Genomic DNA, 27,973 nt, shown 5'->3' with positions numbered 1-27,973 from the left:
TAAAGATATTTATTTAAAAAACTTAAACCGATAAAAAAAATCGCATCAATAATTATATCTCTAATAATAATATAACGCCCAATAAACTAGTATCTACATTACCCCTTCCATCCCTTTAATTTCTTTATCAATTAAGTAAATTAAATGTTTGTCCAATATGAGAATATAGAGGTTTTCCCATGGTCACGCGCTTGGCACGTGATGTTCCTAATTACCCTACGAAATCATGAATCATGTGCCCTCCAAAGTGGTGTCTAAGCTGCTCCTCTTGTTGTTGTTGTTGTGATCCTTCAACTCCATGCCTTAATTCCAAAGTTAGTGACACAGGTCCAAGTCCCCGAACCTCGGCGCCGACACCGACGCCGGCGCCGGTGCCGCGGAACGGCATCAAACCCATCAATGTCCCATCCATGCATTCCAATTTAGACCTCTTCTCTTGACTCCATTGCACCTCTTCATCATTGGCCAAGGATGATGATGATGAACCCATTTCCAAACACCGAATTTGCCTCTCCGAGATAGCGAGAGGTTGATCAACTAATACTTTGGCATGGTTGCTACTTTCATTGGAGGCTGAATTTCCCTCCCCCATTCTATTACTAGAAATTTGATTGGCGCCTTTTGTTTCGAGCATGTGAATTTCCTCAACCATTGGCTTCCATACCCGGACTCTAGCATTTATGAACCAATTTGATACCTACATTATATATATTCATTATTTAAATTGTTATTCTACCACTATATATATATGAACGGAAATAATGTTACATGTAGAATGAAACAAAGTAATAAATATCCAATTCATCCATGCAGAACACACAACAAAAAACATATCGGTAATATTTAATTAGGACTATTTTTTATGTCTCATACCACAAATTTAGCACTAGTTGATGATTAATACACACAAAGTATTTAGATATGAATATATTTTCATGTGAAAAAATATATCAAATTATTTAATAATTTTCAGCTATTAGTATCAATTCTTAAACAAATAATAGCTCATGTTGTGAGAATTTATTAGAAGAGTACTATCAGAATTTATTATTTTTGACTATCAGTTAGCCATCAATATTTAAAAATACGAGATAAAATATGTTGTTGGATTATTAGATTAAAATAACTAGACTAAAAAAATTGAGTTAATAACTAAGTCATGGCCAAAACTAATAAATTCTAATGGACTCTAGTATTTCTCGGAAATTTATAGTACTCTATTATTTTTTTTTTCTACCAATTTAGAGCAAATGTAAGAATTGATAAAAGAAAAATGTCTTAAGGACCCACTTAAAAGTTAAAAGCAACCAAGAAAGTATGTCAAACACGGATCAGATCAAGCAAGTAGAAATAAAGAAGATCATAGAAAAAATTATGCATTCAAAAGGACCCCCTTCCTTCTCCCAAACCTGATTTCTTGATAGACCAGTTTGAGTAGCTAGCATATGTTTATCTGTGTCCGTGGGGTACCTGAAAAGAATTTTCAACACCAAAAAAATTTAAAAAAAAATCAACAAAACTTAAAATTTTGGGGAGGAAAAAATATAATTATTCATGTGGTTTAACAAATATAGCTTAGGAACATACGGATGAAGAAAATGCTCAAACAACCATGATTTAAGGATGGCCACGGCGCGCTCCGGTAAGCCGCGCTGCGGCCTCCAAACATGTTGTTGAGGTTCAAAGTCCATATTACCCCCACCACCACCGGGTTTGTTCCTCTGTAACCTTGCCATGTTCGACTCGAATCGGTTACTAGTACTCGCGGGGGCCGGCGGCATTGTCGGATAATCCTCTCCCAAGGCTTGACATATAAGCTTGAGCTGACCGGAGATGGAGTTCTTTAGGGACTTAAAGTTCTTTGATACTAACTTGAGCGCCAAGGAAACGTATGGGGTTGCAGAATTGAGGCCTGCCACTGTCTCAAAGGATGAAACCACCATTTGCATTTGTTGATGGTATTGCTTGTATCTCCTTGTAACCTATTATCAAATTAAAATTTTAATTTCCCTAAATAAAAAAAATTTGCTTATTATTTAAAAATCATCTAAATGTATAAATCTGATTTGATAGTAAAAATTCAGTACATCAAAATTAAAAATTAGAATTTATATATTAGGCTTCATTCTTAAAAAAAAATATTAATTTGGACAAAAAATACATTATTAAAAAAAATGAGATGTCTAACATACATGATTTTTTCAAAAATTGAGAATTATTTTGAAATAACAACTCTTGTAGAGCAATGAACACAGAAAACATATGTTCATAAAATAAAATAGAACATGTAGTAGGAAACTCCATAACTAGAACAATTGCAATTATTATGGTAAAATTATTACAAGATGACAAAATCGAAAAATAATTACTCACCAAATATATACGGCAGGATATTCCTCACCTTGTAACTATTTTTTATAGAGCTTGGAACAAACATATTATTATTGGACTTTATGAAAGTGACAATGTGCAGTGTCCTTGCTTAGACTTTGAACTCCAAGTTGAATTTATAAATAATTGTGAAAAGTGAAAGCTAAGTGAACCCCAGCTAATTTGTATAAATATGAATATGACAAATGAATAATTTAAGATATTTTCAGTTAAACTAAATTATTAGCAACTCATTTTACCTACTCCAAAAATGAAAATAAAAAGACTTAGCTTGATTTAACAAGTTAAAAAGATTAATAATTAAGGATATAAATTATAAAACAAAAAGTAATTGCTATAATACCTAAAAGTATTGTTTAACTTATTATAAAAAATTAAAAATATAAAAACAAATAATTTTTAAATATTTAAAATTTATCACAATGCAAAAAATAAATTAAACAAAATTTAGACATTAAATTAATATAGGCAACACACATAGAATTCACCAACACAAAAATAACATTACCAACAATGAAAAATTAAATAGTAGGTGTGCTAGTATGGCAATAAAGTAGATGAGATCTTAATTCTTCTGCCATAGTCAACTTTAATTAGCCATTCCATTCAAAGTTTCAAACCAACAGTGAGATTATCAAGAACAGATGGATTTAGAAGGCACATTTGAAGTGAGTTACTGACACATTGGAAGAGTAACTGTACACTATTTATCTCTACTACTAAGCAATGATGCAATTTGGGTTTTTTTTTTCCCCCACATTATCTGGGTGTCACATAAATAAACCTAACTAATAGTTTGTATCTTTGTGACCTAACTTTATAGCATCCACGGTAAACTAACTGACACCAAATAAATTAAAACAGAAGCCATGCATGCTGCCTTAAAACACAGCCTTTATGTCACAACAGTTAATTCCTGACAAACACTAACCATACCAAATACATATTACACATAAAACTTTGGTCATCTCCAATAATACAATACTTCTTGAGAATTTTAAACACAAGAATTAATTTTAAATAAAATTGTTAGTAATATAATCATTAATGTTGTTTTTTTATTAACTTAAACTTTTGAAATGAGTGATTTCATAATATGATATTATATCTCTGGACTAAATCCCCATTTTGGTCCCTGAGATTCACGCGAATACTCATTTTAGTCCTCCAAATTCAAAATTACCTATACTAGTCCTCCAGATTTAAGTTTGGACACCAATATGGTCCCTCGACTCTTTCCGGTGATGATTAGGCAAATAGAGTGCTGAGATGACACTCTTCCTGTCATGTTGGACGCTGTAACGGCTAGTTGATGTGGCGAGAATTGTATTTGTATCCAATTTAGTCCCTAAAACCCTAATTATCTTGTTATTTATTTGAGTTATAATGACAAAGTTTTAACAAGGGGGGACTAAATTGAATACAAATACAACCCTCGCCACATCAGCTAGCTGTTACAGCGTCCAACATGACAGGAAGGGTGTCATCTCCGCACTCCATTTGCCTAATCATCACCGAAAAGAGTCGAGGGCCCATATTGGTGCCCAAACTTGAATCTGGAGGACCAGTATAGGTAATTTTGAATTTCGGAGACCAAAATGATTAATCGCGTGAATCTCAGGGACCAAAATGAGGATTTAGTCTATATCTCTGTCTAAAAAATCAAAAGTTCAATATTTGCTGAACCCCAAAAACTAAAAAAAATAATATAAAACAAATAAAAAAATTATATACAAAAATCAAACAAAAGTTATGTATAAAACTATGTTTATTTCTTAATAATTTAAATTAAAGCAGGTTACTACATAAAAAAATGAGGGCAGAGAAAAAACCAACCTCTTCTTGCATGAACAGTAGTTTGGCCTTATTCTTTTGGCACTCTGGCCGAGAAGGAGAAGAAGAAGAAGGGGCATGGAACATGGAAGAAGATGAAGAAGAACCTGCTGCTGCAACATTATTATTATTATTACTACTACTACCACCTCCCTTTTCAGAAACAAGTAACCCATGATCATGGTTATCATCATCATCATCATCGGCACAAGTAGTAGTAGAAGGCCATTCTGATGTTGATGGAGCGGAATGGCGGCGGCAATATTCATCTAACAACTTTTGACATGGCTTCAAGAACCTTGAACTCTTTAAGATTGTTGCATATCCCGTGAATGGACCTAGTGGACCAACACTGTTTCTGTAATAGTAACTTGATGATGCAGGAGAAGTTGATGGCTTCATCATCATCATTGGATTAGTAGTAGTAGTAGAAGATTTCACATGAACATTTAATGGTGATGATGATGAGAGTGATAAGGACAACCCCTGATGATGATTATTATTATGATTATTCCAACCACCACCACCAGCAGCAGTAGGGGTATAATTGTCAATAACATAAGGATGATGATGCATTTCTGAGTTATTAGAAGCTGGCTTAAGATTCAGAATATCTTGCAAAGCCGCATTATTATTATTACTACTACTGCTACTACTATTCTGTTGTGAAGAAGAATAATGTGCAACCGTCACTATATGGTTGTGGTTATTAGCGACACTAGGACTTAGTGTTGCAAAATTATTGACCATGCAATTACCCGAGTAATAGTAAGAGTTGTTATTAATCATACATTGTTGTGGGGATGAAGAAGAAGCATAATAGAGAGATTGTTGTTGTGGTGGTGGTTGTTCAACATCATGAAGCATGTTGTAGATTCTGGAATCTTGTTGGTGAAGTGAAATTTGTTCTTCAAGGTTTGTTGGGAAATCTTGTTGTAGATTCTGGAATCTGAGCTTGTCACGCCGAATTTGCTGTGCAACATGCAATTCAGGCCTTAAGCTACTCATTCCGATCCAACTAATCAATCCTCCTGCAATCTCAATAATATAAAGAACTCATCATTTATATTAATAATGTAAAATTAGTTAAAATAATAAATATTTTATTAATGATATATACACACGTAATTAGTATATACTTGACATCATCTCATTCGAAAAGTGTTATTACTATAAACATATATATATTTTCTTTTTCGTCTATTGTAGGTTTAAATATTCTATTAGAAAAGATTTAATTATTATAATAGTTGATTATTTATAAATTTGGTATGTGGCTATTTTTTATTATTAAATTAAAAACTAATTATTTTTATAAAATACATTGACATATATATTTATACACAAATATATATAATTAATTATTAATATCTATATAATATTTTTGTATTGTATATATTCTAATTGATTAAAAAAATACTAAATTGAAATTTTAAAAATAACAATATTTTTTACAAATATATAATAAAAAAATCTTTTAAAAAAAAATGTCACGAGGTTCGATTATATTTTTATGTTGGTTGTCGAAGACCTAATACAATCTTCCTCCTTTATCTAGGTTTGGGATCGGCTATGTACCGCAAATGTAACATAGACAGAATTCTTTTAAAAACAAAAATTGTGCCTTAATCTTTTTTTTTTACCAAAGATAGAAGATTCGAACCCGCAACCTCTTAATTTAATATGGGAAGACTATGTCATTTGAGCTATTACTCATTAGCATTTTGCCTTAATCTTTTCTCAGTGCACATTAGAGATGATAAAATCAAGAAAATGATTAAGGTAAAAACTCAGGTGAAGTTGACCTCACGAAAAGTTGATAGCTAAGAACACAAGATAAAAATTTAATCAAATCAGTCAAATCATTTAACAGTTCTCACTTATCAACTTCACGTAAAATCGATTGCAACTGAATTTTCACCATGATTGATTAATCAAAGGTGATGAAGGTCCACACACTCCCAACTAGCGGTTACAATAATGCGTTCGATAAGAGAGGGGCCAGGTTGGGAGACAGAAAAATTAACTACCATGAGAAACCAAACAACAAAAATTAATTACTACTCAACAAGTTAGGATTAGATGTTATTGAAAGGACACAAATGTGACCAACAAGGTTTTCGGTACAAACATTTCTACTATTTGAGTCTTTTCCCTTCATCTATCTGTGTCATGAGAAGACATGCAACTTGGGGGAGACAACAACATTAACTAGCCCATGAAAAATGTTACTATTTGTAATTAAAAACCACATTAGGTGTTACAAAAAGACAGATGTATGAGGCCAATTAATTAGGTTCCACATCTAATAATAAAGAAGGTAATTATTAAGAGATCCTATTAATAAAAAACATTATTATTAAATAATTAAATAAAAAAGGCAAATTGCTAATGCATTGAAGGAAAAAAAATAAAAAAGTGCAATATTTTAAAAAAATTGATATGCTATTAGAACAAACAATTGAGTAGATTTTAGACTTATTAAAAATGTAGTTAATAATTTGTATAGAATATAATAGCAAGTAAAAAATTAAAATATATTTAATTAACATATACAGTACAAGACTAAGACACTTTACTAAAGAAGTGTTTAAACATGAATCATAAAAGAACTATATGTGGTTTAATCAAATTTTCGTTTGTCTAATTATTTAATTTCTTGTTGTTGCTAGTTTTCAATTTTCATCCTCATTAATCTTTCTACTTTTAATAACTTAGCCAAAAACTAAACAAACAAAAAAAGAAAGAAAAATGAATATACCCCTATATATAATTAACAAGCTAGCCCTTCTTCCGTACTAATAAGCATCATCAATAATATTATTAAATCTTTCTCCCTTGACATATATGAAACTATTCCAACCACCAAAACAAAAACAGTGCATTATCTCAAATATTTCTGTCGGTAATAATAATAATAATAATAATAAACTATCACAAAAGAGAAGAGCTTATCAACACAGAAAATAAGAACATAGAAGAAGTAGTTGAAGAATAAGCTATCATATATCATATTAAGTAATGATAATAACTCACGCATACACTCACTGAAACCCTAGCTTTGTGATGATCTCTCTCTCTCTCTCTCTCTCTCTCCAATTGAATCTATCTATGTATCTATGTATACGTGTGATGAGGTTGGTTTTGAGTAGACTCACAAGTCCACAGAAATCTTATTATTCTCTGCTTTGAAACCCCAAAAAGAAGTGAAAACAGAAACAGTAGGAAACAAAGAAAGAAGAAAGAACAAGGAAGAAAATATATACTTGGAGACACCTTGATAAGTGTGCATATACACCTCACAAAACAAACCACGTTCAAATTTAAACACTAATTAACAATATGTATATAATATTACATACAGAAAAAAAAGAAAATACAACAAAATATATAACCTAGGAAGAAGAAGTAGTAGAGAGTTCAATGAAGAAAAAGAAAAAGGATAGAACTAACAATTAAAAAGAATAATAATTTGAAAAAAAATCATGTGATGCACAAGTCGTGATACCTTGAATTGGATGAGAAGATCAGAGATGATGGAATTAATAGAGTAGCTGCAATTTTTGGGAAGATTCTGAGAGATAGAAGAGCGTGTTGGAATAAGTGGGGAATAGAAAGTGGGAGAGTGTGAAGGTAAGCTATGAAGAAGAGAATAGTGGCACAAATGCTTAAGCTTTAATGTCACATTTTAACCTTTAAATATAAAAATATCTTTCCAAAAAATAATAATTAACATTTAATTTAACATATCTAATATAACATATAGAATAATATTATATGATTAACAAATATTATTATTTATAATAAATAATAATTTATATTCATATTTATAGATATTTTATATACAAAAAATATATAATTTAAATTTATATTTATCAAACTTTTTTTACACATATAAATTAATATAATTTATATTTATATTTTTTAGAATTTATATACATAAATTAATAAAATTTATTTATTAAAATAATTTAGTATTTATACTAACTAAATAATAAATAAAAATATTAAAAATTACTGTCCTGAAAAATTTTCCTAATATATATTAATATTTTAGATATTATTTAATTTGTATATAGATTACTATTTTAATTTTTTTATTTTTTTTCATTTTTTATTTATTTTTGTGGTGTGGTGCTCCTCCAACATTTGTGGTCCCTTGTTCCGTTACTTACATCCACACCTTGTCTTCCTCTTTACCCACTTTTTATTCTGTGCGTTTTCCAAATTCTGTCATTCTTCTGTGTCTTGCACTCATTTTCTTTCTTTTTCTCCCACAAATGGATATCATGTTTCTTGTTTTCAATATTATTATCATTGTTTGTTTGCAACTCGTTGTTTTTATGTTCCCTTCAATTGAAATTTAGCTATGAATAATAAATTCCACATATATCTTGAATCAAAATTTTATCCATTTTATATAATAGTTTCTTATTTAATTTGATCTATTAATTTAAATATCCTTTAATTTAGGGCTAAAAAATGATATAGATCTTGATTGGACAAAGTATTTAAAATTTAAATTTGAGTGTGGAACCAACTTTTGAGTACTATTCTTTGATAAAATTTTATTTATTTTCTCATAATTTTATTTCAACTAGTACTATATATACATTACATTAACATAGATATAAGCAACTAACATATAGGTTGGCAATGGGTATGATAGGGGTAGAGTTTGGACTGTATCCTAATTTTATTCGCGAGTTAAAAATTTTATTAAAACTCTACCCTATTCTATCCGTAGGTTGAGAATCTCTCAACTCTAACCCTAACCCTACCCACACTCTAAAGTTCTAAATCCTATCATACCCTATTTTATCCGTAAAAATATCAATTTTTTTCAAAGTAAATATAAAATTCAATCATTTTAAATTTTATATATACTAATAACATAAAAAAAAAAAAACTAATAGTCTAAATTATTAAATTAACTAACTAATTTGATTGTTCACTATATACCCTATCCTATCCGTAGACATACACGGACCATACCCTACCCTATCCGCAGCAGGTCGGATAACCTACTTTACCCGAACGAATTAGACTAAATTAAATACCTGCATGTAGATAGAGTATGAATTGTCAGCCCTACTAACATATTATTCTCAGATGCACATGTGTTGTTGTGTAGGTGTGTAGGGGCTACCTTTCTTTCATTCTTTCATTTGATAGAGATGAACTATTAGAATGGAAAAAAACAAAATAATATCACCAGAAAAGCTTTTATTTAGGACAATTTATTAGATACATATATAAAATAATGCAAGATGAGATATAATTGTTTATATATATTTTTTATTAGTTTAAATTTTTAAAATAAATAATTTTATAATATGATATTGAAATTTGTATGGTTGAAAAAATTAGATAAATTTCAATTTTTGTTATTCTTAAAAAAATAAATTTAAGATAAACTAACCTAAAAAAAAAGTATACACAAAATAAACAATTTTATTATATAAAAAAGGTAGATATGGAAAAATGGAGATACATTATGAATAGTGCAAGTAAAAGATGACTGCCTCCTGCAACCTGGGTTTTGAGAACCTCAAAAACTCTCACTTGTATTTCTCTTTCACACACTCACTCACTCTCTGTGCCATTGATGAGTTAAAAGGAGAGAGAGAATATGCAGGTGACGTCATCTTTCAATCACTTGCTTAGCTTCTTGTATCAATGTTGCCTCGTATGCCCAACTTCATCACTTCACCTTCCTCTTACACTCTTTTAACTTTATTCAAATATCGTAGGGTTTTTAATCAAATTAATATTGCAAAATATTCAATTATTCAATGTGCAATCCACATAATCCTCTTGTCCTTTAAGAATCATATTTGAATTTTTTAATATTCTATTTATTATAAGAGTTTAATTTTGTGTCATCAAAAAAATTATAAATAATTTAATTAAATTCATAACTTTTAGATAATTTTTTAAAAAATAAATTTAAAATTAGTTAGTTTTTTACTGATATAATAATATATAATTAATTTTTCATGTAAAATATGACAAATCAATAATTAATTTATCATAAATTTAAATTTTATTTAAAAATTTATCTCTATTCAATAAATTATTATATAAATAAAATAAAATTTAGATTCTAATACTTATTTAAGTGAACGAATAAAATAATTACTCAACCAATTTAAATTATTTTTTGCATAAATCTCTTTTTTATTATTAATAACATTGTATAAAAAAATTAAATTTTTATTATAATCACAAAATACTTCAAATGTTTATATTGCATATATTATAAACTCTTTAAATAAATGTTTTATTTTTTAATTAATAATCCTTAAGTATTATATTTTTGCAATTAAGTGTTTCAAATCAATGAAGCTAGAAAAAGAAAAGGATGTTTAGGCTTTGTTTGGATATAAGAAGGAAAATGGAAGGAAAGAAAATAAGAGGAAAGAAAATGAAAGGAAAGAAAATTGAAAGAAAAGTAGAGTTATTTGTATGTTGTTTGGATTAAGAGAAAATGGATGGAAAGAAAATAGATAGAAAATTTTCTTTTGTTTGGATTGAAAGAAAAGTGAGAAGAAAGAAAATTATGTTAGAATAAAATTACATTAATATCCTTACTTATATTATATATAAATTATAATTTATTAATTTTACAAGTAAATAATTTTACAAGTAAATAATTATTCATAAATTATATTATTAATCTTTTTAATTATATTTAAGAAAAAAATGAAGTTTGATAGTGCGTAAAATTAAGAAGAGTACAAGAGATGATTTTTAAATGTAAAAAAAATAAAATAAAATATTTTGATCTTTTTATTAAATAGAGGGTAAATTTGTAATTATATCACTATTTCCTCTCTCTTGTTAGTTTTCATCTCCCATCTGAAGAGAAAATTTTTTCGTGGGTCCCACTCCACTTTTTTCTTTTTCTCTTCATTTTCTTGGATAAACCAAACAATGAAAAACTTGATTTTCCACCCATTTTCTTTCCCTGTATTTTCCTTCCCCTTGTTTTCGTTTGAACCAAACACTGTGTTAAAGTTAAAACAAGGAAATCTTAATTGTAGTGAGGTAAGCCAATCACGTCATTACAGAAACCCTAGCTAGCTGTATGGCTGGGGCAGCTATAGCTAGCATATCACACCAAAAAATAAATAAAAAAATAATTATTATTATTAATAGAAACTCTCATAAAACCATTCCAGTTCCAGCATCTGCCTTCCCTCCCTCTCTGTGGGTCTCTGCATCACTCTTCAGTGCTTGTCAATGTCACCTTTTGTTTATTTTTTTTATTTCTTTTCCAATCTCACTACTCTCTACCTATTGTCTTCACTATTTTGCCACCCTGCTTTCTCTATATTCACGCCACTGCCACTCTCTGGACTCTACTGCCCTTGACATGAAACCCTGTCCCTTCATCAATATTTACATCATTAGCACCAATTATCATAATTACAAATACTAATAGTAACCACTTTTATTTTTTAAATACATGAAAAAATATCTTTTTATAGAAAATAGGTTAAAATAATATAATACTAAACAAAAATATTATTTTCACTTTAAAATTAGTCATTATATATTTATATAAAAATACATATATAATTTAATTTATTTTTAATATATATTTTATATTAATAACTAATTTTAATAGTTATTTTTAATTAGTATACATCTAATATTATTAAATATTAAAATATAAATAAAAAAATTTCATTAAGATAAAATAAAAAATTTTTTTTATTTATTGTTTTCATAATAAAAAATTAATGACTAAATATTGATATCTATATATTTCAACCTAGAAAGAATAGAGTTTACATAGTATAAAATAATAGAAATGTATTAAGTATTCTATACATAATAACAAGTACAAATGGCTCATGTCTATTGTCTAGTATCAAGCACTTGTGCTTTAGCACGTTTTTTAATTTGAATATGGAAGTAACAGTGGGATTGAACTTTTTTAATTTGAATATGGAAGCAATAATGGGATTGAACTGGAATATGGAAAATATATGTATTTTACAGTCGTGTGGGATCAAAGCAACAGAACTCGAATTATGCGAGTTTCTCTTAGTTAAACGGACGGTCCGAATTTTCATCTACAAAAAATACGGAGGATCCAATTTTCTCCTTTCAAAATTCAAATTTTTCCAACTTTAAATCGGACCATGCAATTTGTTCAGTAAAATTTTTAAATTAAACAACTCGCAGAGTCTGAATTCTACATCTCTACAAATTTATCTTGTACTTTATGAATCCACATCTAGGTAGATCACACACAAGGCTTCTATAACCATAAAATTGAGCCTGCTTTAGTTCCTTAGTTTTATTATCAGCTACAACAAAATAAGTTAAAATGGAAAGTAAATTAAATATTAATATAATATAAAAAAATCATTAATTGGATATGGTTTTATTATAATTATGGATCCTTGCCCTTATGTTTTATTTGAACAAGTATGAGAGTTTTTTTAATATAAAAAAATAAAGTTTTCGTTGTCTCGGTTTGCATGTGTATGTAATATACTAATATATGGACTTATGATGAGTTATTATATTTTTAATGACCTTTTTTTATTTTTTGTAAATTCTAAAAAGAGTGAACATACACATGAAATATTTTGTTTCCTAATAGAATACTGTTGTGGATAATTATATAAGCTTAAGTTAATCTTATATATATATTTCTCAACTATGTGAGTGGAGTGGCATGATTAATCACAAGTTTCTAAGCATCTATTTTAGTAAAAAGAGTGAGAAAAATAAAATAATAATAATAAAAAAAATTTGGAAAAACAAAAATTCCTTATCACTGAATGGATGTGATTCCATGTACAGCAATAGGGAAATACGGTGTACATATATATGCTCCAAAGTGAAGTGAGAATATGTATATATATGGTGACGAAATTTCACAAAGAAAGGGTACAATTGGACATGATTTATCAGTCACATTTTGACCATTCATTTGCTTAATGACATGAAAGCATATAAAGAATTTATATGTGGGGTCCCTATATACATTAGATGGAACATGTTCTGTTTTTCAACAATTCAACTTATTCATGCTAGGTACAGTCACACTTCAATTCAATTCACATAATAATTATTATAACATGCTTTCATTGGGTTCAACCTAGCTACTATATATCTTAGATACAAGGGAGAAGGAGAGAGTAGTTGAGAATCACAATCATGAAACCTTTTTTACACACATAAGATAGTAGAATAATCATTATACATTTTTTTCCTTAATTTTATGTAATTATTTTCTATCATTTTTTAGAACAATTATGTTATTTACACAACATTATTGATAAAATGTATGATTAAGTTGAACATCATATATATAGAATGTTTGTGTGTGTCAGAAAATATACAAATGCCAAAAATATTATGTACATTATATATTTATTTGTGTATTAATATATATATTATTTTATATAAATAATTAATTTAATAATTATTTTTTATATATACATAATATGGTTGATAAAAATGCTTTGGCCCAAGCTATTGTATTGGTGGAGCTTCAATTGAATTCGGATGTTTTGTAATGTTTAAGCCCAAATAAACATTGAAGTTAATCCTATTTGGGCCTACGTTGCATTATAGTAGACCCATTTAAAGTATTAGGTAATGCCCAAAAAACTAGCTCTGGCCCAAATAAAATTGACCCTATATTGGCAATAAAATTTAAAAAAAAAATAAATTAAATTAAAATTTTACAAAATATTACATCATTAATATAGTAATAGTTTTCTAGAATATTATTCTAAAATTATTTCAGGACACAGATCTAAGTATCTAACATACATAAATATAAACACTATATTTAAATGAGAGGAATGGAAATGTTGAAGTTGCAAGGAATAAGGTTGTTGCAATTTCCTTATTATAATTTTGTTCCAAAGTAGAAAGACAGTAAAGTGTAACAATATTCTGTGTGCATCCAATTATTATTATTATTATAAATTATATCTCACCATGTGATGTGATCAAAGAGAGAGAGAGGGGTTCCCTACTTAGCCTTCTTTTTTAAGTTTTCATAAGGGGACATGTATGTCATGTAATCATATCTTTCTTGTCGTATAATCTATTCTTGCCCTAATTAAAGATAGTGTAATTCATACACAATAAAAATAAAAATCAAAAGAGTATTATAGTAATTAAACTTAATTCTTTTTTACTTTTAAAATTTCTTTTCCTTGACATAATAATAATATAGGTCATTCAGATAAAAATGTTAAAAACGTCTTTTTATAAATATGTTTTTTAATAAGTAAAATTTAACATATATAATCGATTAAATCGTGTTATTTTTGTCAAAATTAGGCTAGACAAATTGATTTGACCAAAAAATAATGAATGAAATCTAAAACTGATCTAAATTAATAGTATTTTTTATAGAAAATGACTATAATACCCTATTATAAAAAATGACTAAAATACTTCTATTATATATATTAATTTTGAGAATCCTAAATTTTAGTCTTTTATTTTTTTATCCTAGGATTAGGATTTAGAATTTTTAAAATTAATATATATATATATATAAGAATATTTTAATTATTCTCTATAATAAGGGTATTGTAGTTATTTTTTTATAAAAAAATAATATTAATTTAGACTAGTTCAAGATTTGATTCACTATTTTTTCGGTTAAATCAATTTGTCTAGCCTAATTTTGAAAAAAATAATATGATTTAATTGATTATATATGTTAAATTTTAATTATTAAAAAACATATTTTTAAAAAATACGTTTTAAACATCTTTATCTAAGTGGCTCCCTATAGAAAAATATAGCTCTTCTATATTATATACTTCTCATTTAAACTATTCTCTACCCATGTCAAACTTTAAACTTGATATCTTTAGCAATCATTTATTCAAAGTAGCAAATGATATAACCATTTGTATTTTTTTTATTTTGGCTATAATTATAATTAGTAGACAAAAAATTACAACACAAATAGAAGAGAATACTAGAATAGTAGCAAATTGGTAAAATATACTTCTATATTTATTATTATTGACATTTAGATACCAAAAAAGTGCAGTCTATTAATTATAACAATTTTATATACATATTCCATCACCTTCAAATCATGTTTTGTGTTCTATAATTGACTAAAGAGCAAGCTAATAAGGAAGAGAAATGTATGTATTTTTATATTGTCAACAGATATTGGAATTCATAGTCATAGGGAATCTTGTCAACAATTGTAGAAGCCTTAACATTATTATTATTATTATTGGTTCTGAAGCAATCCACCATTGATTTCCTTAAAGTACCAGAAGTAGGTAACTGGTTACACACCCAATCCACCAATGAATCTATGTCTGATGCAAAATCATGCATGTTTCTGAGAAGTAGTTCTGGGAATCCAATCCTTTTTGTGCTTGTTGCCAAAATTGAAGCTTGAAGATAATCTAGTTTTGATTTCTCCAATTCAGATGTAACTCCTTCAGATGTGTATATCCTCACCTACATAATTAATCAATCATATGCTTTAATTGCAAAGTATTATCATTATTATTATTGATTAGTTAGAAACACTTACAGCTGGAGAAGAACGAGTTCCACAACAGAGAGCAAATGTGACATTAGGATCTATGGATTCAACTTCATAAAGTTCACCAATTTTTGACTCTTTATCTTCCCACTCACCCTTCCTCTGCACCTAAACCATCCATGGAACATGGAGACCAATTTGGGTAAACAACTTAATTAAGTTTTTTTTTTTAAAAATAGCTTAAACAATAAATGATTATATTAAAAATAGTTTATAAATAAGTTATTTTGTGTTTGAATTTTTAATTCTAAAAGTATTTATTTTATAGAAATGTGATAAAAAGTAGTAGTATTATGAAAGAAGTCTTTTTTTTTAACTTCTCTATAAACTACTAAATAGCTTCTTAGAAAGTTGCAATTTAGTTTTGAAAATTGCACCAGACATTAATACTATTACTTTTCATAAGTCAAAAACTCAAAAAAATTACTTTTGAAGCTTTCCAAACAGGCTTAATTCTTTGATTATTTTTTACTTTGTTTAAATTAAAAGTTATTTCAAACGAGTAGACTATCATTTCTATTTATAAAAATTCTGAATATTGATAAATTTACTCATGAAAGATGAGAAACTCTCATTTCTACTCATGGAAGTTTGAAATATTAACAAATTTACCTATAATCATGTTATGTGTACATTAAAATCATTCAGTAGTATAAAATATATATTAAAATATAAATACACATTAAAAATAAATTAAACTATATATGTATTTATTAATAACTAATTTTAGTGGCGAATTTTTATGTAATTAACGTTTGGATACTTTTATCACACAAAAACTATTTTTTAACAGTATAAAACTAGATTCATTGATTCATTTGTTCTGCATTCTAAATTTTGATGGATAAAGATGATAATTTCCTCTTTTATTTCAAATTGAAGAGATTGGTTGAGCCTAATTACATACCTCTTTGATATTAGAAGTAGCTCTTTTCCTCAAAATGAAATGCTCTATTTCATGAGCATTTATTATGTTGCCTCCTATATTGAGAGTTGCCTATATATATACACACAAAGATTCATTCAATTAAACATTTAATGTCTAAACTCTTATTATGTGTAAGATCTTTCTACTCTACCTTGTTCATCAATGCAAGTAGCTTTTCTGGTGTGGATGGAACTCCATATTGTATAAATCCCTAAAAGAAAAAATTAATTAATTAAAGAATCAATAATATCATATAGAGAAATTGAACATAAAATTAAAAAAAAAATTGTACCATACATGCATGATACAGGCATTGTACACATTAATCCAGAATGCTAACTTCTGTTGACAAGTAAGACATTTCAAATCAACTGTTTGAAGATTACTCATCAAGATCCTGCATATGGAAAAAAATAATGCTATTATGAATTGATAAAAAAAAGTACTAATTAATCAAAGTCATGTATGTTAATTAAGCAGACCTTAATTTCCTTAGTAATGGAATGGAGGAAGGATTTGAGATGAACTTAGGATCCATAGAAGAAGAAGTGAATATAACCAAGTTCTTGTAAGGACCAATGTCCCTTGGAATGGACTCTTCAGTATCAAAGATAGCATAAGGGTCTTGTTGCCTTGCTTCCCTTTGAAGCATTAAGTTTGATTTTGTGTTTGATGTAGTGTCCACTCTAAAGCTTCTTGAGCTTAGTGAAGAGTGCATAGACCTTAAAATTGGACCTGATTTCTCCAATTCCATTGCTCTTGATGTTCTTAGAAGCCTCACATATATGAAATTCAAACACTTCATTATGCTCTCTGATAGCTTGTTGGGTTGCCATTTTAGATCATTTTCTTCTGAAAGAAGTGGATCAAGTAGTGATCTTGTTGGAAGATCTAGGTACATCTCTGGATTACGTTCCCTAAGCTTACAATATCAAATTAGATAGTGATTCCAAATTAGTAATAATGTTCACATAATTGTTGCCAACAATAATATAAGGTACATGGCTACATGCATGTGGGTAGAGGTGAGTACGGGTCGGTTTGGTTTGGGTTTATGGTAAGATTAGAATCGAATTGATCAAAATGTAATTGGTTCAGTTTGGTTCGGATTTGTAATTTTTTGTATATGTACTTGAACCAAACCAAACCTCCGTTCAGGTAATTGGGTACTCGATGACTTTAAAATTCATAAAAAAAAAAAACTAAATTTTTATCTTAAAAATTCAACAAGTACAATAAACATGTAACATCAATAGAAATAATTCAAACATGTTAAACACCAAATACATTAAAAACTAAACTCATTAAGATCCAAACATATTAATAGTGAATAATCATTGTCTAATAGAAAAGCCATATATATTTTTAATTTTTGTTATTTAATTATATATGATCGGGTTCGCAGGTTGGTTCGAGTTTCGCACTCCAGAACCGATACCCAAATTAATTACTAACAAAGGTCATTAGTTTGGTTTGGATTGGACCCGACCTATTAGTTTCAGAACCAATTTAATTAGTTCGATTCGAATTCAGATAAGTAATTGGGTACCCGCTATCCGTGCTCAGCCTTCATGTCATGTGGGGAAAATGAATGTATAGTAAGAAAATGAAGGCTAAAAGAAGAAGAGTGAATATGTTACATACCTTAGGTGATGGATGGCGAGGGTCTCTCATAGGTGAAGGAGCTTTCACCATCCCATTATTAATTTTCCTACCAACAACTCTTTCTTGATGAAACTTGTTATTATTGTTGTTTTCTTTCTGTTCAACTGAATTCTTCATCATCATCATGAACCCTGTTTTCTCATTAAGACTACTACTAAGCTCATTATTATTACTATTAAGAGCATAGTAATCACCCTTTATAGCTTTGCTTATGAAATGCAATGCTTTGGTCTCATATGCCATTCTTTCATGAACACTGCTTCTATGATGAATAGGACTTGGAATTGGAATTGGAATTGGTGCAGAAGTGGGGAAATTATGATGATGATTATTCACATTATAAGAACCAGAATTATTGTTATTGCTCAAATTCCATGATTTTGACTTTGTTTCCTTTGTGATCTCTTGTTCATGTTTCAAACTTGTTTGAAGATGATTTATTTGGATTTCAAGTCTTGATATCTCTCCCTCAACCATTACTAATTCTGCTAACAGTTCTTTCATCTGCACAAACAATATTTCATGATTCAAATCTTATATTATCTAGTTAAATTATTTAATTTGTTGCCATATTGCTCATTAAGTTTTTTAAGATTTAATTGTTCTGTTAGTCTTTCCACCAAATTTATAGTTAGATTTTTATACTTATTTCTTTTTAATTAGATCTATACACCGTTTTTAATTTTGTAATTAGATTTTTTTCGTATCAAAAATATTAAAATTAACATGATATTCTTTTCTAAAAAATATATGATCAAAGATCTAATTGGATTTTTGATTGAAAGTGTCTTCAATATGCAGAAAAATATTCTGTTAATTTTAATATTTTTCACACTAAAAATAACTTAATTACAAAATTAAAAACAACGTAAAAATTTAATTAAAAAATTAATTATAAATTTGATGAAATTATATAAATTAATAAAATAATTAATTTTTTTTAAATGTCAAAATATGTTAACTATTGTAGAATAGTATACCTTCCTAGCGTATTCCATAAGACTCTTCAAGATCTAATCTATCTAGCTAGAAGAATATTTTTATTGTTATTTATTCTCATGAAAAGAAAAAAAAAAACCATTAGTCTATGACAGCATAGAAGGCATAAACCTCAACTGTTTGGGTGGCACTAAAACCTACTCTTCTGTTTCTTTTAATTTATCACTCTTCTTTTTCATATATATGTATATGATTGTGAGATTTTGATTAAAAAATGACCAACTACTATGAGAAATTAATCTATCTTAGCCAGAGAAAAAGAAAAATAGAATAATGGCAAATTGTGAGGTGAGGATGATTTAATTTTACCTTGGGAGGAAGAAAATTGGGAATTGATGATAAGGTTGAAACATTATTTGGTCTATTATGCACCATCTCTAAAATCTCATGAACCTTCTCTTCTTGGTCCAATAACTTTTGAAGCATAGAGACCTGTTTATTACATTCAAAATTAAAATAATCTATATAATTATTTTTCTAATTTAGGTGAAATGCTAAAATGGAATTTATTTTTTAATAAATGTTATTAGTCTTGATTAGATTTGTTTTATAATTCCCATATTTGGCCTAACTTTCTTAACAATGCTCAAATTAAAATTAATCTTTGCCATGGTACCATATGAATTTTCCAAATTTGCAATCATTGAATATAATTATATATGAAGCCACTCTGATAAAGATGTTTAAAATGTCTTTTTATAAAGATGTTTTTTAATAATTAAAATTTAATATATATAATCGATTAAATCATATTATTTTTGTTAAAATTAGGTTAGACAAATTGATTTAATCGAAAAAATAGTGAATCAAATCTTGAACTGATCTAAATTAATATTATTTTTTTTATAAAAAATGACTACAATACCTTTATTATAGAGAATAATTAAAATACTCTTATTATATATATATATATATATATATATATATATATATATATATAATTTTAAAAATTCTAAATCCTAACCTTACGATAGAAAAATAAAAGACTAAAATTTAGGATTCTCAAAATTAATATATATATATATATATATATATAATATAAGTATTTTAATCATTTTATATGATAGGATATTGTAGCTATTTTCTATAAAAAAATAATATTAATTTAGACCAGTTCAAGATTTGATTCACCATTTTTTGTTCAAATTAATTTGTCTAGCTTAATTTTGACAAAAATAACACTATTTAATCGATTATATGTGTTAAATTTTAATTATTAAAAAATATCTTTATAAAAAGACGTTTTCAACATCCTTATGTGAGTGGTGCGTTTAATTTGTGTTTTTATTTTTAGTATTTTTTGTTTTAAAATTTTAAGAAAATAATAATAATAAGATATTTTTTTAATTCTAAAACAGAAAATAAAAATACAAACATGCTTCTTAGCTTCAATCATCAAAAGGTTGAGGTTGATGAACTTTGATTATTACTAGAATAGTTAATTAATACTATATGTATAAAATTTCCAATTCAAAGGTGTTCCTTCATTTGAGGAGTATGGATCTCATTCACTGCTAGTTCTCCATGGTTTAAAATAGCAAACTTATAGCTCCAAGGTTTGTACTATTTTATTTCTATGAAGAGGAAACTGATAAATGAGTCATAGTTTTTTATCAAAAGAGAACAAACTATAAACTATATATATAGTGATCTAAGTTCATTATCACCATGATCTGATCTTTTGAATAATATGTACTTTCATAATAAATATTTGGTTATGGTTGACGTTTTATGGTGCTACTAAGTCAATTAATGGCAATAGGTGTTCCCTACAAATTAAAAGGCTACAACACATTGCTATGCTTTTCTTTCAAGGAAAGAATTAAACTAGTATATTCTATTTTTTTTAACTGATTAATCATAGCCCATGATGAAAAACTAGTTAATTAATTAAGGGTTATGCTAGGTAACTAATGATTTTCTTGAACAATATGAACAATGGTCTAAAATTAGCCCAATTTAAGTAAGACATATTACACTCCAAATTACTCACATAAATCTTAATATTAAAATAACCATCCGCACACCTAATAAATTGAACATCAGATATATCTATTGTTTATATTTTGTTTCATATTTTTATTGTCTACCTATACTTTTTCATTAATTAATTAGATCAATGATAATTGCATTTTACATTAATGTTTACCACAAATTAATTAACCTAATTTGTTCATTAATTCTTCTAAATTAACACTACCCTATGCATCAATATTATTACTACTATGGAATCAAAATATTAATCCACTTACCTCTCTTTCAAGTTCCTCTTTCTTTTGCTGCCCAGAAATTTTCTTCTTCCTCTGAAAACAAAGAATTAAAGAAGGGAAATAATAATCTTTAACTTAATTAGGAAAAAAGGGATAAATTTATACATTATTATTACTTTATCTGATGATCATAAAAATGAAGCAAGTAATTAATAATCATAATAAGTTTTATCCACCAGTATCAAATTATTAGGAATTGCAACATAATATAAATAAATAAATTTTCTTTTTACATGTAAATTTTAAAATTAATTATTTTTGTTACCTAATAGCAACTTGATTATTGAAAGTTAGGACTTAGGATAAAAGAATTTTACTAAACCATCCCTATACATATATATATATATATATTTCTTCAATAATGTTGATTAAAATCATGATAAAAGGTTAAAGATTAAAGATTGAATTGTGCTAATAATATTAGATTAAAGAGACTTACAATAATATCATTGGAGGGAGAGCGAAGCAAAGAAGAAGAGGGTGGTTCTAGTTGGCTGGCCATGGAAGAAGAAACCTCACTACACCCAACAATGTTAGTATTAGCACCCCAACGCCTTGAAGAATAGACATTAAAACAACACTGTTGTGTTGTTGTTGGAGGGCTTCCTTCATCACCTTCATTACTATTATTTTTATTATTATTATTATTATGGTTAGAAAAGGAGGTTATTGATGATGACACAAACTTGTGACCCAAGAAAGACCCATCACTTCTTCTAATACTATTATTCTTCTTCTTGTTGTTGGCTTTGTTTATTGCATGAAAAGATGAGAGGGAGCTTTCAGGGTGTTGATGAAGAAGAAGAGGGTGTTGTGGATGCTGGTGAAGGTGGGACATCATATCATACAAAATAATGAAATCAAATTATAAAATGGAAGCTATTGTGGCGGTTTTTGGTTTGCCGTCACAATTTTGGCGTAGCTTGCAATCTTGGTTTCTCTATATAGCGGTTGATGAACATGAATCATAAGAGTCTTCTAACTCTTTTTGGGTACATATTCCGAGGTATAATATAATCCAAAATTTTATATGATTTTGTTAAGCTTTGGTCATTTTTGTTGTTATTAATTAAAGAGATATATGATATATAACCTAGATAATAATAAAATTTCAAACATGAAAACTTATTATTATAGTGGAAATTCAAATACAGTCGACTTCACATAAAGTTGATAGTTAGGAGTCGTTAGATGATTTGACTAATTTGACTAAATTTTCATCTAACGGCTGTTAGTTATCAACTTCAGATAAAGTCGACTGCACCTGAGTTTTTACCTGTTATTATTATTGTTGTTTTTATTTGGTTGGTTGATGTAGTAAAAGGTGGCTTTGTACTTGGGAAACAAATTAAATAAACAAGAAATTATATGATGGGTCAAAGATGACAAAGTTTCCATATGGATTATTACTTTGCAACTCTACCGTACCAAATCTTAAATGTATGTGAATAGAAAATAATTACATTTGAAAGACAAAAAAGGAAAGGATTGTTATACCTTGGTTGGTGAATATATAAACGAGATCACTCTTTAATAAATTCCATCCACTTACGTACACTATAAGAATATTTAGTATTAGATAAAGTATAAGAAATTTATTTTAATTAATTAAAATTAGTTAACTTTAGTGTTTAGATTTATAATTTAAAATTTAAAGTTAAAAATTTATGATTTAAAATCTAAAATTTAAATTAAACAAAATAATTTTAAAAAAATTTAACTGCTATTAATTAAAAAAATTCAACTATATTTATTAAGATCTTGTGATATGGAAGAGAAAAAAAAAAAAGAGATTCCTTTAAATCTAGGTGGCCGCCATTCTCTTAATAATATTTATTGCTTCCATGAATTTATATGGACCAAGCTAAACTCTACAAAGTTTCATTTCATCATGTTGCAAGCAAAGCTTCCTAAATCCTAAGTGAATCATAGCCAATCTATCTTTTGCACAAAAAACTGATTGTAAATTATATCAAACTCATTCTATTATGATTATATCTAACAAATAACAACCACCAGAAATGAGTATTGCTGTATTGGAACAACTATAAAGTGGAATCTATAAATATTTTCAAATCTCGCTATGTATACACATTATTTTAACATTAGTATTTTTTAATAATTAATATATGTTATTTTTTTAAGCAAACATAATTTAAATATACAATAATTAACAACCGTATTGTCATGGGGATGTTAACACTTAAAAAGTATGTGATAAATCAATAGTATTATTGAAAAAAAAAAGTAGTTGAATATGTTGCATGGGCTTCAAAACCCTTAAAGCCAAAAATAGTTTATTTGGGTGTGATAATTAGATTTTTTGGAGGCCCAACAAAAGGTGAATATTTAAATAATGTTTAAATACCCAATCCATTTAAGGCCTTATTACACAACTCTAGCTATTGGGACATTACTGAGAGGGAAAAAATTTATGAATACAGAATTGGGAAATTTTTATGAAAATCCAGTTGGACCTTTGTATATTTTGATTAGGACTTACCAAGAAAAAAAACTCATAATCAGAAAAGGAAAAAAAACTAGAAATATATCAAAAAATAAAATAAAGAATAAAAAATGTTATTACATTAAAATTTTTGAATTTTACAAAAATAAATAAATACTATCACACTTTTAAAAATTTATTTATCTAAATAAAAATAACAATCTGACTAAAATAGAGACTAATGTGTTTTAATTTAATAAAACTTAAAAATTTTAATGTAATAAGATTTTTTGTGGGGCAAACTTTTGATTCGAAATTTCTTAGTAATCTATTGCTAAATACTCTAGAATAAAAAAGGAAAGAAATTGTGTGTTTAAATATTTTTTTCCCTTTTTCAGATAGAAGAAAAAAAAACATATTTTGAAAAATTAAGACACCGCTTTTGTTATTGCTCAGCTGCTTCTGCAAAGTGCAAAATCTCTAACAATGGCGGCGCTGCTTGGGCACATTCTGAAGACACAAAATCACTCTTCATTCATTCGCAGTGTTACCAGAAGAACCATTGACACTATCTTCTTCTCTTCATTGCATGAACCAACGTTCAAAATCACTCCTTTGTCTCAAGGTATTTTTCATTCTCTATCACCTTTCACAACGGATCATATGAAATCTATGATCTTTCAGTGTTTACGCGCCTGTTATGCTCTGTTTCTTTGTGGGGTTTCGGAAAAGATCGCAACTTTAGTAAAAATTAATAGCATTTGCTAGAGCTAGAGCAAGAGCATGCTTCACTTTGCAGAGGTGTTACACAGTCTAGATAGTTAAACAAAAATCAAATACATATTAGGATTTTACAACATATTGCACTTGCATGATGGACGATAAATGTGGGATAATATGCTCGGTTATTATTACAATTATTGTTATTTTGATCAGTGGCTAAGATTGTGCACTATATTTTAATAATGTAGTGAGGTTACTAGGATCTTGCACAGAAGGTGTTTGTGGATTTGACGAGATGGTGACGGGGAAGGAGAGAAAGTATTACATGCTTGGTGGGAAAGGGGGTGTGGGAAAAACAAGCTGTGCTGCCTCCCTTGCAGTGAGATTTGCAAATCATGGGCACCCCACTATGGTGGTTTCAACTGACCCTGCTCACTCCTTAAGCGACTCTTTTGCTCAGGTACCTAACGAGACCAAGAAAAATCTCTTGATTGTTTAGTTTAGTAGTTCTTCAATATGGATAAAACTTCAGAAGTGTAATGCTACAATCTCGTTAGGATTTGACAGGTGGTAGGCTTGTTCCGGTTGAAGGAGTGGAGTCACCATTATATGCTCTCGAGGTACTCATTTTGATTGAAACAAAATTGAATATTAAACTAATAGTGCTCATATGTTTCTATTTGTGAAACTGTTTCTCGCGTTCTATTGAATCTTTGTTTGGGGCAGATAAACCCTGAGAAATCTATGGAAGAGTTCCGAGCAGCTAGTCAAAAACTGGGTGATGGCATGGGTGTAAAGTCTTTAATGCAAAGCATGGGACTTGGAATGATTGCTGACCAGGTAGTTTCTGCTTTTAATTATGAGTGTTTCTTAATCTAGTGTTAAGTTCTAAGCATTTTTAGGGGCTAACAGTTTTCTGTATATTTACACCCCTATGATAATCACATGAATAAAGTACTACATAGTTAGCATAGAATATTCTTCATTACTATCAAAGTAAAACTCATATTTTGCTACTATTGACTGTCGCTAAAGGAGCAAATCAGAAATTGCTAAAACATCTTTGAAGATTCTGAAAATTGAGAAATTCTCTTAGAGTTTGGTAATCTGAATTGCATTGTTTGTCTTGTGATGGAAGTTAGCAAACCATAATACTCTTATATCCATTTTAGTCCATGTTTCTTTCTTGTCCGCATTAGGATATCAGTGACTCAATGCCGAATGTTGGCATAACATTCCTTTGTCTTCTTTAATGGAATTGCCAAAGTTAGGGGATTTGAAGCTGGAAGAGCTCCTGAGCACTCCTCCACCTGGAACAGATGAAATTGTTGCAATTTCTAAGGTAGGCTAGTTTCATGTCCCCCCCCCCCCCCCCCTTCCCTCTCCTTTCTCCTTCTTCCTTCTAAAACCAAGCACTGAGGATCGTGTGCTCGGATGATTTTTCCTGATTTTGTTGCTTTGTTCCAGGTGATGCAATTTCTTGAGTCACAAGAGTATAATATGTTCAGTCGAATAGTTTTTGATACAGCACCAACAGTATGTAACAGTTATTAGTTCACTTATTATGTATTTGGATTTATTCAGATAAAATGAAGATTTATGTCTCATAAATTCCTCAATAGGGTCATACACTTCGGCTACTGTCACTGCCCGACTTCATGGATGGATCTGTAGGCAAACTAATGAAGGTATATGATTCATGTGTGTATTAAACTCAACAAATATACACCAAGAACTAGCTCAACTAGTCATCTTCATCTATGTTAGAATTCACTAACAAAAGCAATTACGTTATCCAGTTGAAGAAAAAAATGGGTTCGGCCTTCAAATCTTTGCTTGGGAAAGAACCTCAAAATGATGGTGTAAGTTATTAAATTGTTATTGTAAAGGCTTTTTCTCCACTGTTGAAATTTTAAGTATTCCATATTTGAGCTTGCAGCCGGACAAGCTTGAAAAACTTAAGGAAAGAGTAGAAAAAATACGGGATCTCTTCCAAGATTCAGACACTACTGAATTCATAATAGTCACGATTCCTACGGTAATCCTAAGTTTCTATTCTGCTTGGGTTATTGATTTTGATATTGAAATAAGCAAAAATATTTGCCTCTTGGCATTATTTTTTGAAATAACCAATTACATTTTGATCATTTGATTATGAACTCTTCAAGGTTATGGCAATCAGTGAATCCTCAAGGTTACATGCATCCTTGAAGAAGGAAAAAATTTCTGTTAAAAGGCTTATTGTTAATCAGGTCTTGCCTCCTACATCAGACTGCAAGTTTTGTTCAATGAGAAGAAAGGTATTCATGAATGTGTATTATGTTCTTTTCATACTTTATTATTCTTGAACTTTTTTTTTTTTTGGTCATTTGCTGAGATTAATCTTTTGGGAGACAATTAGGATTTTTGCTAGTAACTCTTGCATTGAGTTGGGAATTAATAATATGTGTCTTTTTCAACATTCTTCTATCCTTTCTGATCACCAGTTCTAACAATTTGCAGGATCAAATGCGCGCAATTGAAATGATCCACAATGATTCAGAACTTGGTGGTTTGAGATTATGCCAGGCACCCTTAGTTGATATGGAGATAAGGGGTGTCCCGGCTCTCAAATACATGGGGGATAAGCTTTGGAGGTAAAAACTTACATGATCGAAAATAGATACGAGTCGAGGACTTTTAGAATGTCTTTAGCAACTTCTCTAGAATTATTTTTGCTTTATTTAAAGAATCTAATAGGTTCTTTCGAATGCTTAATGTTTGTATAACTTTGTTTTGGCTCCTTTAACTACGTGCCGATGTATTGTTTACAGAACTAGCAATTCATGCGAGCATTTATTGAAGGAATTGAAAGAATACATAAATCTACAAATTGGTTTATAGTGTCATACATACATATCATACAACTTGGCTTATCTGCTGCTCTCATCACCTCCACACCAATTGATGGAGGCATCAAAATGATTATGCTAAACTTAAATTTGATGTTTAGTCTAATGCAGAACTTGCTGTTGAAATATTCTTGGAACTAATATTTTAGTTGAAAGTTAGAAGGGTAATATCTCTCTCTAATGCTACACTATCCACAGCTAACAACTCGTATCATACTTTTTTCTCTGATCATCATCTGTTCCTATGAGGATACAACTCATGCC

The 27,973-nt window shown here is 28.4% G+C and overlaps 3 protein-coding genes across 3 annotated transcripts; 1 reads left to right on the top strand and 2 right to left on the bottom strand.

Moving 5' to 3' along the window:
* Positions 1-69: 69 nt before the first annotated feature.
* Positions 70-7,882, bottom strand: LOC130968079 (BEL1-like homeodomain protein 8). Its single transcript, XM_057893165.1, has 5 exons — positions 7,733-7,882; positions 4,228-5,255; positions 1,588-1,982; positions 1,410-1,470; positions 70-697 (listed from the first exon to the last, which is right to left on the bottom strand). Exons 2-5 carry the CDS (start codon positions 5,230-5,232, stop codon positions 212-214), a joined length of 1,947 nt encoding a protein of 648 aa, XP_057749148.1. The 5' UTR covers positions 5,233-5,255; positions 7,733-7,882; the 3' UTR covers positions 70-211.
* Positions 7,883-15,271: 7,389 nt separating this feature from the next.
* LOC130969883 (uncharacterized) lies at positions 15,272-22,237 on the bottom strand. Its single transcript, XM_057895790.1, has 10 exons — positions 22,089-22,237; positions 21,632-21,682; positions 19,689-19,811; positions 18,360-18,884; positions 17,198-17,637; positions 17,013-17,112; positions 16,867-16,926; positions 16,695-16,784; positions 15,776-15,895; positions 15,272-15,699 (listed from the first exon to the last, which is right to left on the bottom strand). Exons 1-10 carry the CDS (start codon positions 22,149-22,151, stop codon positions 15,382-15,384), a joined length of 1,890 nt encoding a protein of 629 aa, XP_057751773.1. The 5' UTR covers positions 22,152-22,237; the 3' UTR covers positions 15,272-15,381.
* A 2,313-nt stretch (positions 22,238-24,550) lies between these two features.
* On the top strand, positions 24,551-27,699 carry LOC130969702 (ATPase GET3B-like). The gene is made up of 11 exons (XM_057895554.1): positions 24,551-24,720; positions 25,067-25,278; positions 25,376-25,438; positions 25,545-25,658; positions 26,086-26,160; positions 26,286-26,354; positions 26,441-26,506; positions 26,618-26,680; positions 26,758-26,856; positions 26,987-27,118; positions 27,321-27,699. The coding sequence occupies exons 1-11, from the start codon at positions 24,582-24,584 to the stop codon at positions 27,456-27,458; spliced, it is 1,170 nt and encodes a 389-aa protein (XP_057751537.1). The 5' UTR covers positions 24,551-24,581; the 3' UTR covers positions 27,459-27,699.
* The last annotated feature ends 274 nt before the right edge of the window (positions 27,700-27,973 follow it).

Source organism: Arachis stenosperma, chromosome 3 (genome assembly GCF_014773155.1).
Source record: "Arachis stenosperma cultivar V10309 chromosome 3, arast.V10309.gnm1.PFL2, whole genome shotgun sequence".
Taxonomy (NCBI): domain Eukaryota; kingdom Viridiplantae; phylum Streptophyta; class Magnoliopsida; order Fabales; family Fabaceae; genus Arachis; species Arachis stenosperma.
This window is presented reverse-complemented; position numbering and strand designations above follow the sequence as displayed.